This window comes from Ceratotherium simum, chromosome 34 (assembly GCF_057802395.1).
Source record: "Ceratotherium simum simum isolate JZ-2026a chromosome 34, ASM5780239v1, whole genome shotgun sequence".
NCBI classification, from domain to species: Eukaryota; Metazoa; Chordata; class Mammalia; order Perissodactyla; family Rhinocerotidae; genus Ceratotherium; species Ceratotherium simum.
Genome location: NC_141933.1, coordinates 1,779,142 through 1,794,902, shown reverse-complemented (window position 1 = coordinate 1,794,902; position 15,761 = coordinate 1,779,142). Strand labels below are relative to the sequence as shown.

General features: G+C 57.6%; 1 protein-coding gene across 2 annotated transcripts in view; it reads right to left on the bottom strand.

Moving 5' to 3' along the window:
* Positions 1 to 9,046: 9,046 nt before the first annotated feature.
* Positions 9,047 to 15,761, bottom strand: part of CARS1 (cysteinyl-tRNA synthetase 1) — a 55,175-nt gene continuing 48,460 nt past the window's right edge. For both annotated transcript variants that reach the window (XM_014795762.2, XM_087422461.1), the window contains 5 exons: positions 14,408 to 14,488; positions 13,644 to 13,711; positions 10,573 to 10,632; positions 10,021 to 10,104; positions 9,047 to 9,370 (listed from right to left, as the gene is read on the bottom strand). In XM_014795762.2, the coding sequence (XP_014651248.1) occupies positions 9,221 to 9,370; positions 10,021 to 10,104; positions 10,573 to 10,632; positions 13,644 to 13,711; positions 14,408 to 14,488 (443 nt within the window). In that variant the 3' untranslated portion in view covers positions 9,047 to 9,220. The remainder of the gene's footprint in view (positions 9,371 to 10,020; positions 10,105 to 10,572; positions 10,633 to 13,643; positions 13,712 to 14,407; positions 14,489 to 15,761) is intronic.

The window sequence follows — 15,761 nt, the reverse complement described above, 5'->3', positions numbered from 1 at the left end:
GGTGTTGAGAATGCCGTTTTAATTTCTTGTGGCTGCCATGGCAAAGTACACAAACTAAGGGGCTTAGAAAACACAACAGAAATGTATTCTCTCATGGTTCTGGAGGGTAAGAGGCAGAAATCAAGGTGTCAGCAGGGCTGTGCTCCCTCTGAAGGCTCCAGGGGAGGATCCTTCCTGCCTCTTCCAGCTTCTGGGGCTCCAGGCCATCTTCGGGTTTTGGCCACATCACCCCAGTCTCGGCCTCCGTCTTCACATGGCCTTCTCTCTGTGTCTCCATGTGTCCTCTTCTTATAAGGACTCTCCAGTCACTGCATTAGGGCCCACCCTAATGGCCTCACCTTAAGTTGATTACATCTGCCAAGACCCTATTTCCCAATGTCAAGTGCGCAGGTACCAGGAGTCAGGGTTGAGCCTACCTCTTGGGGACCGCCATTCGGCCCACCACACACACTAAGGCGGTGCCCTGGCTGGCATCATGGCCAGCGGGCTGTGCAGCTGAGAGCAGAGGCAGAAGGGCAGAGATTCCTGGGTAGGACACCTGGGGCCAAATCCCTGCCCTCCCCAGTTCTACCTGGGTGGCGCTGGCCAAGAGCCTATGCCTCCCTTTCCCCATCTGTAAGTCGGGGACACTTGTAGTAGCTGCTTCGCAGGGCTGGGGGAGAGTCGGAACAACTCGGGACGAATGGTCTGCTTGGTGCAGGGGTCCGCTGTTTTGATTACCCCACCGCCCTGGTGAGCGGGGGGCACCGGGTGCCTGAGGACGTGAAGGGGAAGGGGGAGGTCTTAGAGCTGGAGCCCGGGCCTGTCCTCTAGACGCTGCTCCCTGAGGCTCTCAGAAGTCTGTCCCATGAGCAGCTCAGCCTGCATGGTGCTCCAGGTGACATCTGGTCCCCCACAGGCCCTGGTGCTCAGGATGACCGGGAGTAGCCACCTCAGGGCCGCTCCGGCCTGCCCTTTGAGGGGTCAGAAGGACAAACTCCTGGTTCCACCACCTGGAAAAAGCAGGCCCGGCCTGGGACAGTACAGCCCACCTGTCCACACCTGGTGTTGTCCACACCCATGGGCTGCCTCTTCGGGGCTCTTATGGATTTGGAAGAAGGCCCCTTTTGGGGAGTTGTGAATGATATCAAAGTCCTCCCTGTCCACATTTTCCTTCGTTGGCTCCCACCTGTCATTTGGGTCCAGCTGGATGCTCACCTCCTCTGAGAAGCCTTCCTCGAACACCCTCCTGGCTGGGGCCGCCTCCCCTGCTTTATTTCCATCAAGGCACCCATTGCTGGCTTTCTTGAAGCATGTTCCCTTGATTATGTGCACATCTCTCCCTGCCTCCCACCTCCTGTCCCCACCTCTACAGGGAAGAGCGTCAGGCAGGCCTCTGGGAGGAGGAGGTTCTCCAGCTGATATCCGAGAACCAGGAGGCATGGGTGCTACGTTTTGGGTCGAGAGCACAGTGCATTCCAGGGGCTGCACTGGGTGTCCTCACCTGCAAGTGGGAGTGAGGGGCAGGGCGCCAGGCTCGGAGTGACACCACATTGCCATCCCAGGCACTCCGCCTGGGTCTGACATTTTCTCTGATCTGGGGCACTGGGTCTCGGATTCCCCAACAGAAACTCATGTGGAGGCTAACTTCGGAACCTTACAGGATGTCGTCTTGGAGTCTACTGTGATATCAGGCAACATTCCTCGTCTGCCTGCACTGTGACTATATTTTCTGTCCCATTATAGCCATGAATGGATTTATTTAAATGAAGCATTAAGTCAGATCAAATGTGCTTTTCTGGTAAAGAGAAGAAAGGGACGAGAATGGATGTCTCTGTTGGTTTCCTGTGGCTGCCACAGCAAAGCACCATCAACTGGGCGGCTTAAACAACAGAATGTATTCTCTCACAGTTCTGGACGGTACATGTCTGAAATCAAGGTGTTGTAGGGCCATGCTCCCTCCAGAGGCTCTAAGGGAAGATCCCTCCTGCCTCTTCCAGCTTCTAGGGGCTCCAGACGGTCCTTGGCTTGTGGCTGCATCCCTCCAGCCTCTGCCTCTGTCACGTGGCCTTCTCTCTGTGTCTGTGTCCCTCCTCCTCTTGTAAAGATACCACTCATATTGGATTTAGGGCCCACCCAGCTCCAGTGTGACCTCATCTTAACCTAAGTGATGACATCTGCAAAGACCTTATTTCCAAATAAGGTCACACCGTGGAGTTCCGGGTGGATGTGAGTTTTAGGGGGACGCTATTCAACCCAGTACAGTGTCTGTCCTGGAAAAGCCCACACTTCCCTTGTGCCAGTTGTCCATCCTCTCGGGAAGTGGGCCCTGCAGGGCGGTCTCCCTCTGCTTCCCAGCAGGGCAGCTGCTCCAGGCACCTTTGAGTTTCTCCAGCCTCTACACTGCGTTAGGGCTGAGGGGCTGAGGCCTGGCCCAGCGCTGGGGGTCGGGGGTGGCCTCCCACTGCCATCTCCCACTCAGGGATCTGCTGTCACCCTCCCAGGCGCTGGCACAGTCCCCAGGGACGTGGGGTGAGACGCCCACCCCTAGCAGCGGTCCCACTGGTGGCCCAGGGACTGTGGGCTCCCTATCTTGCCACATCAGCTTTAAAAACCGGCTCTCAGCATCTGGGACCCTGTGTCTGAAGGCGCCACCCCACCCTGGACCACAGGCTTGGGGGATCCACCGAGAGGCTCCCCAAAAGCCCCAAACAAAAGTGGTTTCCATTCACACTGGCACCCAGAAGGCAGGATCAGGCTCCCATCTCTGCCCTCAAGACGCTTTTGTTCTGAACAGCCTCCCTGCCTCTGTCCTAGGCCGTCAGACAAACATACAAGCTTTGCAGCCACCAGAGCCTTGTCCTGGTGTCTCTTACCTTGTGGACACAATCCTTTCTGAATATCCCCCTGACAGCAGAAGCGCCAGCAAATGAATCTCTGCTGAGCTAGGTCCTTCTTAGCCAGGAGGGTCCCTGTTCTTCATGAGCTAAGGCTGCTCTCATGCCCTGGGTTTGAGGTCACAGCCAGTCCTCCTAGTCCCCATGGCGCCCTGCCACCCTCATTCTCCACGCTGTCCACCAGCACAATGGCGAGCTCTGACCATGCCACTCTGCTACATCCTGTAGCTCCCTCCTGCCCACCAGTGAACTTAGAATGGGGGCAGGCAGGGCGGACATCGATTTGTTTAAAATCCACGGGTGATGCTAAGTGCAGCCAGGGCTGAGAAGCGCTGGGGTGAGAACTCCCGGGGGTGGGTCTCCAAGGCCCCCGGCCACCTCGCGGGTTTCGTCCTCCCATGGTCCTAACTCTGCTTCCACCCACTCTTGGGTTCGTGTACACCTGTAAACAGCCCCTCTGCACAGGTCCTCCGCCTGGCTCAGCCTCTGGCCACGAGGAGCTCAGGGGTTACCCTCCAGGGGCCACCCTGCCCTTGGTCTCTGCTCCTTGGCTGGACTCAGCCTCGTCGGCCACTCCCCCCAAACTGAGCTGGGGAGGACAGGCGCCCTGTCCTTCTCCTTCCCACCTACAGAGCTGTGCCTCATCTTGGCGTCACTGAAGAATGGCAACTCCTTGGCCTAGCAGTGTCGTGGACAGACATCACCATCCCCATCCTCAGAGGAGGAAACAGGACACGGGCTGGATAACTCCCCTTGGCCCCACAGCTCAGAAAGGCGGGACCACAACCAACCTGGCCCAAGGGACCAGGCTGCTTGATGAATAACCCCTGGAGCTGGGAGAAGAGACAGCACACAGGGCCGCAGGTGCACCCCAATGTCCCTCCACAGGGCGGTGGCACCCAGGTTATGATGCACTAATAAAACGGACATGTGGAGACACGAAGGATGAAGCAGATCTCGAGGCATACTCATATCAGAAAATATCCACGGTATGGGGCCGGCCCCATGGCTTAGCGGTTAAGGGCGCGCGCTCTGCTACTGGGGGCGCGCACCGACGCACTGCTTGTCCGGCCATGCTGAGGCAGCGTCCCACATACAGCAATTAGAAGGATGTGCAACTATGACATACAACTATCTACTGGGGCTTTGGGGAGAAAAAGGGGAAAAAAGGAGGAGGATTGGCAATAGATGTTAGCTTAGGGCCAGTCTTCCTCAGCAAAAAGAGGAGGATTGGCATGGATGTTAAAAAAAAAAACAAATAAATAAAGCAGAAAAGTTTAAAAAAGAAAATATCCACGGTATATTCCATGCAAAGAGAGGGACGCACCACACGGAGTGTATCTGTAAACCTCACACCCTCGGAAGAAAGGAGTCTGGGAGACTATTCCCCAACTGCTACAGGCTCTCTTAGGTGGCCTTACAGGGACGCTCAGTCCCTATACTGGTAATTTTCTGTGTGATTTTTTTTTTTTGTGAGGGAGACCAGCCCTGAGCTAACACCCGTTGCCAATCCTCCTCTTTTTGCTGAGGAAGATTGGCCCTGGGCTAACATCCATGCCCATCTTCCTCCACTTTATATGGGACGCCGCCACAGCATGGCTTGACGAGCAACGCATTGGTCTGCACCCGGGATCCAAACCTGTGAACCCCGGGCTGCCGAAACGGAGCCCACGAACTTAACTGCTATGCCACCAGGCTGGCCCCTGCATGATTTGATTTTCAAATAGTGAATCTGTGATATTTTTATAATGAAAACACATAAGATTTCTCTTTGGGGAGAGTAGGAAGACAAATCTGGCTCTTAAAGCTGGAAACAGGCTTCATGCACACAACACAAACACTTTTCACAGGCGAATTAATATTATACAAGTTACAAAAATTTTCCACCCCATCTTGTTCCAGAAGGATCTGCTGCAGCTTGTGAGGGTGCAAAGGCCAAGAGCAGAGTGGGACAGTGAGGATGCTCCTCACCAGGCTGCCCGAGCGGACCTCCTGGGGGCATGAAGCCAGAGGCCGCAGCCTGGCCCCCGGCCCACCTCCTCCAGGCACCCTGGCTTTCCAAGTGTCCAGGGGGAGGCCAAACTCCCGCTCCCCGGTCCTCTGCAGCAGCGGGGCAGGGCTCACGTCCTTCACCAAAGACGAGAGGATTTCCTGGCAGCATGTTTTAAAGAACATTTGATCACGAAGTTTCAAACACAGAAGAGCAGAGAGGATAAGCTGTGGAACAGACGCCCCCCACTTAGATGTGACCAGGAGCATTGTGCATGATTTGCTTCCTCAGTTTTCTTGGCTGAAGAATACTGAGTTATAGGCCTCAGGCAACTGCGTCCCTAATTGAGGACATTTGTAGACACAACTGCCATAATCATATTAACAAAATTAACAAAAATTCCTAGTATCCTGCCATACTCCGTCCATAGGCAAACCTCCCCAAATGACTTTGTGGTGGGTTTGTTCAAACCAGTCAAGGTGGGGCCGGCCCCGTGGCTTGGTGGTTAAGTGAGCGCGCTCCGCTGCTGGCGACCCGGGTTCGGATCCCGGGCTCGCACCGACGCGCTGCTTCTCCGGCCATGCTGAGGCCGCGTCCCACACACAGCAACTAGAAGGATGTGCAGCTATGACACACAGCTATCTACTGGGGCTTTGGGGGGAAAAAATAAATAAATAAAATCTTTAAAAAAAAAAAAAAAAAAAACCAGTCAAGGTTCATAAAAGGGTTGTGGCGGTTTTGTGTGAGTCTCTCCCAGTCAGGTCTGTGTCCTCTACCCCATCCTCCCCCCGTTTACAGGGACTCCTTGAAGATGCCAGCTCAGGCTCTTCTGGATGAGTCCCTGCCCATGCCTCCATCCCCAGTACTTTCTGTCAACAGGAAGTGAGATGGACAGCCTCGCCCCTCCAGGTGGGGCCCCTGGGCCAGCGGCATGTGTGTCACACCTGGGAGGTAGGAGGAAATGCAGAATCTGCAGCCCCACCCAAATCAGAGAGACCAGAGTCTGCGTTTCAACAAGGCCCCGGGCAGGCAGCGGCTTCATTCTATACCGCCTGTATGTTTCTAGCAGAAAGACTTCTCTGTGCAGGTGAGGCTAGGCTCTCGCCAGCAGGGGACACCTCAGCTCGGCTTGTCCCTCTCCAGACTATGCTGACCTGGGGAAGGAAGGGGGTGACGGGCAGAGCCCGGCATTGTGACGTGACATGCACACCTCCCCAGGCCCCCCGTGACCTACAAGCCACCTGCAAGGTGACACTTTGGCACCATGAAAATAGCCAGGTCCCACCCACATTCACCAGGGGACTCAGCATCTGCTGACAGTCCTGGCCCGATTCAGTGTTTCACTCGGGGCTGCAGAACGGAGGCTGTCTCATCCGGCCACCGTCCACTGCTATTAGCCGGCACTGTTGGCTGAGGAGCAGCCCTCCCCCACAGCGGGGGCCATTTGGTGGCCCTGAAATACAGTTCCTATGGAAGGAGGAGAAATGCTTAATTCTGCGACTTATAACTAAGTTTGTAGAGTACAGAGCTGCCCCCACCAGTGGTGACAGATGATTATTTCTTGGCTTTCTTTGATGCCTGCATTTCAATTACTCCTTCTTTCCAAAGCTTGAGTTGTCCCAGACTTGGCCACTGGAAGCTCCTGACGCTTTTTATTTTGAAATAAGTAGAAATCCCCGGAAGTTGTGGTAGAGCGTGGTCCCGTGTGCCCTCCATGCAGTCCCCAGATGGCCACCTCTTGGCAACTAGAGCACAAGATCAGCCCAGGGGACCAGCACTGGGCAGCGTGTGCGTGCGGCTCTGCGGCACGTCATCACAGGCGTCAATTCCTGCAGCACCGCAGCATCGAGGCCCAGAACTGTTGCACCACAAGACGCCCTCCCAGCGCCCTTCCTACTCAACCCCACCCTGACCCCTGGCACCCACGACTCTGCTCTCTATCCCTAGAGTTTGGCATCTCGAGAATGTCATCTAAATGGACTCATACAACACGTGACCCTTGGAGGTTGGCTTTTCCACTCTGCCCGATGCCCGAGGTCCATCCAGCTGCTGTGTCACTAGTTTGTGCTGTGACCTTTGGACATGACTCCACTGGTCTTTGAAAGCTTCCCTTTCGGCCCCAGATGGCCCAGGGTCTCCCTGTGCTTCTGCTCCAGACCTAGGGTGGGCCATTTCTCCAAGGACGGGGATGGCACTCAGAGCCTCGAATCTGGCTCTGGGGTGCTCATGGTGACCGGGCTTGGCCCTCTCAGTCTCCACAGCCAGGAAATACCTATTGTTCAAAAATCAAGTGTAGTCACATTGTTTTTTCCAATTCATATTCAACAGTGTAGTGATTTTCCTTAACTTCTTTGATTTTATACTTATATTTTTTTCTTACATTAAAACCTGGGTTATTGCCATCAATACACTTATTTGCTTTGTCCCACAACATTGAGCTTAAGGATAACAATGCCAATATTATCACTAACAACAAAACAACTGGATTAAGTTTGACTTCTCTGCACCGTTTTGGCCTCGAATACACCCCACTAAAGATGCACAGCAAGGCGGTGAGTCCTCTAATCAGTTGAAGGAGCCCTTTCCTCACTGATTTGATTGACAGCTTTGTGGCAGATGGTACCTTCCGAAATTGCTGCAATGACATCCCCAGCCCCTCACACTCTTCCGGAACCAACAGGGAGGTGTCTGTGCCCCCTCCCCTCGAGTGTGGGTGGGCCTCTGGGACGGCCTCCACTTGAGGACAATGGGTCACACTGTGACTTCTGAGTTTAGATCCCAAAGGGACACACAGCTTCTATCTCCCTTGGGACACACACCTTCGGAGCTATGGGCTGCCAGGCTGAAGCTGCCAAGCTGGAGAGACCACACCCGAGCAGCCCCAGCTGCGAGTCTCCCAGCCCAGGACCCAGGCGCGGGCGGGCCAACCTTCACCATCTGACTGCGCCCAGGGGGCAGACCCTGACCGAGAACAGGCCAGCCGAGCCCAGTCAACCCAGAACCACCAGAGTCAATAATAAGATGACCACTGTCATTTGCAGCTACTAAGTTGTGGGGTGATTTGCACATAACAATAGCTAAATGGAACGAGTTTGTTTCACTTTGTTTTAGGGCTTTTCTTACTGGTTTAATTTTTTTTGGCTGTAAAACATTTGAAGGTCCAAAAGTCAGACATACCAATACCAGAGCCTGTCCTCATGGTCTCAGAGCCCTGTGCCCCACGTGTGACTGGGGGTGCTCCCGGGTGGCACCACGTGCCGGGCTGACAGACAGCGGGCTGGCTCCCGCGGGCCTCGCGAAGCGGTGCTGCAGTAGCAGCGTGTGCACCTCCTTGCACACCTGTGCAGGTGTGTCTCTCAGACAGTCTCCCACAAGTGGGATTGCAGGGGCCAAGGGTGAGCGCGTCTACAATGACACTGGGACACCACTGCACTCCCCCGTGGGGGTGGTGTCGCTTTGCACTGCCATCCCCCCAACCCTGACGCATGAGAAGCGGGCGGTGTTTCCCAACCTGAGTGCCCCAGCACCGGTGACTCTACCATTTGTCCTGATGGACCTGATCTACCTCCAAGCTCTCGCAGGCTGAGGCGGGGACTGGCTCTGCTCTCACCCTCCTCACTCAACGACGGTCAGGCGTGAGTTCAGGTGGGGATTCTTAGCCCAGTGAGTAAAAATGGGTGAGCAGGGGGTGAGGACACACTCCCCATGCTGGGACCCGGTGACAAATGGCTGCCGTGCTGTGTCGAGACCTCCCCCCGTATCTCAACGGTCAGCAGTGCAGATCCTGGGCTCACAGCCGTGAGCGGCAGTGCCGGGCAGCTGCCCAGGCCCGCCCTGTGGAGCCAGCCCTTTGCTGGTGCCCGAGTGCTGACCTGCTGGGGGAGACTCCGCAGTGTGTTTATTCATCAGAACTGGAGGGGCTGACTGAGCAGCCTTTGTGTGGGGCGTCAGTGGGTTCTGCCAGCTTGAGCCTGTCTTTTTCCTACTCAAATACCTCCAAATGCGCCCACATACCAGAGATTAGCCGATAGCGATCTGCATGGGGGAGAAATTTCTCGGCTGGCTGAAGCGGCTCAACTGACCTGAGCACCTAAGTTGTGACCTGCTGAGCAAGCAGCCCGCCAGGCGGGCCCCCCGCACAGCTGACCGTGCAGGGCGACGGCAGAGAGAGCGCCCGGCCTCGCTGTTGGGAAGAATTTATTACTGACGCCTCAGAGCCGACGACGGCACGGACCTCGAGGAACAGAATTCTTAATTTAGGACCCGAGGCCCACTGTAAACACGACCAGAGCACGGGGCACGGTCACCACTGCGGCAGAGGAAGCCATCAGGCCATGGACGGCAGTGTGGTAACTCAGTCCCCTGCCCCCTCGTGGAGGCCTCCGCTGGGAAGCATCTGCAGATACCCCTTGTGCAGCTTCTCCTGAGCTTCCAAGAGCTTCTTCAGCTTCTTGGCTTGCGCTTTGCTCAGTTCCTTGCCTTCCGCGTCGTGCGTGGGCAGGCCCTGAAACAGCGAGGGCACGGATGGTCAGCGGGGGCCCTCGGGCCCACAGCGCTCAGCTCGCTGACCGGGGTGCATCCACTTGCCTGGCGCCTACTCACCACGACGCTCTGGGTCCAGGTCCCCGATGTGGCAGCCCCTGTCCCAGCCGCGGGGAAGTGACCCGTCTGGGGGCCCCCTCCCGCCTAGCGGGTGAAGGGCACTCTCCCCGTCACGGTTGAAATGGCTCAGAAGGATGTAGCCAATACACACAAGACCCAGTGAGGAGGGCCTGGGGGTGCAGAGGGAAAGCGGCCGCAAACGGCTGCAACGAAGGCCCCTGGGGACAGTGGACACGTCTACACCAGGGCACGTCTGCCGGCTTGTGAGGGACAGACCCTGCAGATTCCAGTTTCCATCATTCTCAGCTCAGCCCAGCCACGGTGCCCGGTGCCAGAGGCCACTTGACCGCAGGGGTGGAGGGAGGGAGCGATGGAGGGAGGCGGCCCTGGGCATCCGGGCGCAGGCACTGGACCTACAACAGGCGCCAGATGATCCTGCCTCCCTTCTGATCGCACCCCAAACAGAAACTCTGCTCGCCCAAGGCTGGAAATTCCTGTCACCCCAGTTTAGTGGTCTCACCAAGTTCTGCAAAGAAGAAAAGGAATCCTTACGTTTTCATCGAACTTGGAGTACTTGTCATTCTCTGACAGGAACAGCTCGTGGGGCGGGATCTTCATCTTGGCCAGCTTTGCCGCCTGGAACAGAGTCGTGGTCACCACTGCGGAGTGTGCACGTTGCCTCCCACCCCCAGCCCCCCAGTCCAGAGAGCTCCAGAGGACGGGAGGGGAGAAACCAGGGGAAAGGGGAGCCAAACGAGGGACGATTCAAACGGCACTGACGTTTGGTCTACAGGGACAGTGGGAGGCCGTCCAGAGTGGCCGCAGCAGCACAGTATTGAGCCTGAGAGCCGCCTTGGGGCCTGTACCCAGGCAGAGGGCAGCTGCCTGCAGCCCGGTCTCTCCCTCGCCTAGGGACTCCTGGCCTCCCCGCAGGCACATGTGGGGACATGTGGGGAGGACCTGGGAGGGCACCGCTGGTGGACGGAGGCAGAGAGGGTGCCTGGCCGGGCCTCAAGGAGGCACAGAGAGCAGGGCATGGGGTCAAAGTGTGCATTTCTGCCCAGGAGAACCGCCCCCCGCCCCAAACAAACAAACACGCGTTACTTCTTGTTCCTGTTTTTTCCTGGCTGCCTCCTCTTTCTTCTTCTTCTTCTCTTCTTCAGCCTAAGGAAACAGCAAACGGCCCCATGAGCCAGGTCGGCCCCTCTCGGGGTGGGAGGTGAAATAAAACAAGCCCTTGCTGTCCCCCATGGCCTGGCCCTGTGACTGGACTCTGACCACCAGCCCCATGGAGGAAGATGGCCTGTGTGCGGGGAGGAGGGGGCTCAGGCAGCGCACGGGGCGAGTCATTATCCATTAGGGACCCTCGTGCATTCCCTGTGGACAGGCTCAGGGGCCCCCTGGGTGCCGGGCCTTGCTCTGGACACCCGGCGGCAGTGAGCAGACAGCACAGGCTAGAAGATCCAGGGAACAGCTAATACGAAGAAACAAGCAGAGGGACAAGCCTGGCTGGGGGAAGTGACCAGGGACAGTGGTGAGGCCTGACCCAGAGCAGGTCACGGGTGCCTGGGGAAGATGGGAGAGGGGGGCAGAGGTCAGCAAGTGCCAGGGCATGGGGGCATGGGGGCCAGGGAAAGAGCCTGGGTTAATTCCGAGGTGAAGGGCGGTGGAGAAGGGCTGCAGGAGATGGGGTGGAGGCCCGGGGCCCACGTCCCACCCGGCACGCAGCATCGGGCAGGGGCCAGGGCGCGGGGGTGAGGGTGGCTGGCACAGAGAGGAGGGGTGGGGAGGGGGAGCCTTCAGCTTGGGTGCCCGTGAGAGGGGGAGGCCCAAGGCTGCCTCAGGAGGTTTGGCTCAGACCACCGCGTGAACAACATGCCACTGCTGACAGGAAGGAGGACGGGGTTTGGGGAGCTGAACATCAGGAGTCCCTCTTGGACAGCCAGGCTTTCAGGCACTTCTGGGAAGCGGAGCTCTCGGGCAGGTGGCTGGACACAGGAATCTGGTTACAGGCAAGTCTGGGGCCAGAGGGAACTTGGGGGTCACAGGCAGGTGGATGGGAGAGAAGCTGTGGGACTGGTGAGGCCACCTAGGGAGGGCCAGTGCCAGGGAAGCGGAGGGCCAGTGAGGCAGGGGCACGGCCAGTGGGGTGGGGGAAGCGGAGGGGGTCCCAGAGAGCAGGGGTGAAAGGCTCATGACAGGCCGAGGGAGACGAGATAGGGCCACACTGGGATGTGCCCAGGTGACAGTCACCGGAGAGCATGACAAGAGCGGTGGTGATGGCGGCCACCGAGAGGCTGAGAGTGGGGAGGAAGGAGGAAGACGCCCCTTGGAGCTCAGGAAGCGGAGAGTCAAGTGCTAAGGATTTTTGCTTTTTCTTTTAAAGACAGGATGTGTTTATCCGCTGGTGGGACTATTGCGGGGGGAAGGAGACACTGTCTATAAGGGGTGCGGCCAGAATGGTCTGGGCGACCAGGGCCTTGGGCACCGAGGGCCCTGTGCTCGCCCAGGACCCCCTCTCCACCTCCTGCAGCCCTGGGGGGCTTCCTCAGGGCAAGTTTGGCTGGGAAGAGATTCCTTGGTCAAGAAACATGAGCTTAGGGCCGGCCCCGTGGCTTAGCGGTTAAGTGCGCGCGCTCTGATGCTGGCGGCCCGGGTTCGGATCCCGGGAGCGCCCCGAGGCACCACGTCTCCGTCCAACGCGAGGCCGAGTCCCACGTACAGCAACTAGAAGGATGTGAACCTATGACGTACAACTATCTACTGGGGCTTTGGGGGGAAAAAACTGAATAAATAAAATCTTTAAAAAAAAAAAAAAGAAACATGAGCTTCTGGAAGGAAGGCACAAGCTGCCACCGCAGTGGCCGAATTCCTCCCTCGAAGGCCTTGGGGCCAGTGAAAGGGCCAGCAGGGAGAGAAGCATGGTGGGCGGGGTGGCTCCCCTCCGCCTGAACAGAGCTTACACTGCGTGGCCTTGGCCCTGAGCGAGCACTCCCAGGAGGCAGAGGCTCTGGGGGAGAGCGGGGAGCAGTGGTGTCTGTTTCTTAGTCAGGCGTGGGGGGCAAGAGGCACAACCAGCCGCATGTCGCCTCCGTGGAAGGGCCATGGTGGGCTGCGGGCTGTGGTGCCCGAGGAGAGGGGAGAGCCCAACACAAAGCTGGGGTGACTGAACATGATGGAAATGAGGGGCTGAGAAGGGCCTCGATGGGGAGGCCAAACCGGCGCTCCATGGCAGGCAAGTCCCAGCTCCTGGAACTTTCCAACTATGACAAATCCACAGGCAGTTCACCAGTCTAATTCTGCCCGAACTTTTCCTGGTGTTCCAAGCTGGTTAATTGTCGTGCCTCATGAACAGCTCCTCCTGGCAGCCACGCCTGCATCTCCCATCAGCCATCCCCTGCACACGGCTCCCTGGTGGGCAGCGGTCTCACTCCTCTGCTCTGACCAGCCCCCCAACTCTGTCAGTTCCACTTTCTGGATGTCCACCGAGGCCCTTCCTGGTCTCCCAGACTCGCCCTCTATGGGGGTCTCCTCTTTAAGGGCCCCTCACCCCTGGAGGTGGCAGAGCTCTGTGGTACACGCCCCGCAGTGCCTGCCCCACGCTGCCTGTGTGGGCCAGGAGGTCAGCGCCTCTGTTCTTACCAGCTGCCGCCCCACAGCAATTCTGACACAAACTGCGTGTTTCTGTTCCTGTTTTTCTCTCTCTGGGGGACCCAGAGAGAGGTTGAGAGCAGGGACTACCCCGACTCCCTGTGGGCCCCAGGACCCGGCTCAGTCCCCAGCTACGTGGGGACTGCAGTGATGTCTGGGACACTGGGAAGGACGGGCACAGACAGAGGCGTGACGGGGACACGTTCTACCCAAGCAACAAAGGAGACACCACTTCAGGTGAGAGCACGGGGTGACCAAACATGTCAGCTTCACGGTTTACTGAAAGGGACTGCTTTTCCCTTAAAGTTGGAGAATAATTTTTTAAAAAGAGAGCTTTCATTAGAAGATATTTTGTCACCATATTGCCAGGTAGCTTCCTATCTCGTTAATTTTTCCTTCCGACTTTTGTAAATACTGGGATTGTAAGAAAGCATAAACACTACCTCCCACAAGGTAAAGCGGGTGGGCCCCGGGGTTTTCCCATGCCCCATAAACATCACTTGAGTCATTTTAATCTTACTCACCCTTTTCTTTTCTTCTCTCTCTTTCAATAAGGTGTCTCTGTCCACCAACTTGACCACAGTGGGAAGTCCTGAGAAGCAACAGTCTGTTAGATGTAGACCTGGAGTCCGTCCTCCCTGCCGGCCCGGCCCGGCCCTGCCCTGCCCCACCTCAGCGGTCCCCAGGCCCAGGGCCGTCACCAATCTCCCCACAGCTGCCCCTAGGGCCCTGGAGAGCAGCAGATGGCCCCTTCCTGACAGCTCACATAGGTTAAACATAAATCGTGATGTGGGAAGGCTTTGCCACTCATGACAGAAAACCTAGAAGTCATCAAATAAGACATGTCATCTGAGTATTCAAAATTGAATAATTTTCAGTGCAGGCAAAACCTCCATAAAGTTGAAAGACAAGCTGTGAAACTCGCCAACCATTGGTACGACACAGGCTGTCTGCTAAGGGACAGACTGTAAGAAAAGGCGGGCAGCGCCCAGCAGAAACATGGGTGATGGGCAGTCAGGCCGCAGGAGTGGACACCCAAATGCCATTCACACACAGGAGGTGTTGGCAATGATGCCTAAGAAGGTGAACCATAAGGCCCCCCCGGGGACCACGGGGAACTCCCCTGGGATTCTTCATCAGACAGACAACACAGCGCCCTCGCACCCCATCCCACTCTTCCTGTGGCCCTTTCAAAAGCCACGCCCCACCCCAGCGTCCTTCCCACCTCCCGCCCGTCACATCCAGAGCCCCTTACAACAGTCCCCAGAAGCGGCTGCAGAGGACCCACCTTCGTGATCTTCAAACCGCACCCCGAGCTCAGGCAGGATGTCGTCCCGCAGGGTGTCGCTGAGCTGCAGGACCTCCGGGACTGTGGACAAGACAGGGGCCCAGACCGCTTAGACGCCTGGGGACCCACAGGCCGTGCGCCCTCCCGAGTGTCTGGAGGGAGCTGATCTGCTCCATTCGCCGTGGGAGGCAGCAGCCCAGACGCTGCACGTGCTCCATCTGTGAGCCCATCAGGGGCGCCTAGCCCCACCCCAAGGACGGCCACGGTGTGCGCACTGCCTTAGGACCCTGCGCAGAGGCAGGTGCCACCTGAAGATGTACACAAACTGGTCCCTGGGATTCTGAGCAGGGAAGTCAGGGGCCCCCCAAAGCCAGGTGGGCGGCAGGTCCAGGGAAACCAGGCTTCTACTGCACAGAAATGAGGCTCAGAAACAGCCCCAAGCACCCGCGTCACTCAGGAAGGCGTCCAGGAACGGCGCGCCCCGTGGCCCTGGCACAGTGATTCCGAAAGGCAGCCGACTTCCACAGTCCAGGACCCAGGGACCCAAGGCCACACCTGCTCTGGGCCTGTGCCCTGAGGTCACCCAAAGGCCCTGGAAGGGCTCGTTCTCTTCACGCTGCAGCTGGGCGTGCCTGGCCCGGGGGCCAGGCACGGTGGCCTCCTCCATTCGTCTTCAGGGCCAAGCAGCCAGCCCCAGGACCCCAACGGCTCTGAGTACCCGCAGGTGAGAGCCAGAACTTGGCTGAAGGGAAAGGTATGGCTCTTCAGGGACAGACATGGGTCTGGAGGTTGGGGTGACCCCCACTGCTGCCAGCGTCTCTTCCCGAGAGACCTTGGCTCAGCCGACGGATATGGAAAGGCCAGAGGCCTGGGGGATGGGGAACCATGCCCCGCCTCAGTGACACTCTGCCTCAGGCACTGGCTCCACTGTGGGCCCGGTGCTCCCAGCCAGCCCTTGCCCCACTCCCAAGGGAGGTGGCCACCTCGGAGCTGGGCTAGAACAAGCAGAAGGCCAGGGGACCCTGGGGGAGGTGCAGTGCCTGCTGGCCTGGCTGGCTTTGAAGTGACTCTTCCAAGAAAGACGCCATACATCAAGCAAACAGAGCGGGTAGGGATGGCAAGATTACTCGTGTGGGCTTCAGGCCTACACTGGACGGTCCCTTCAGGTTCAGACATTCTTATTCTCTGTGTCAGTTTCTTTGTTGGTCCCAGAGGCAAAATGAATGACCAGTGACTCACTCCCTTCCCAGCCCCAGGGATGGCGGCAGATCTGACAGCACCTGGTTACAGCCCGTAATGGCTAGCTCATGGGGAGCCTGGGACATTCCTGCACAGCCATCAGGGAGCGCCCACG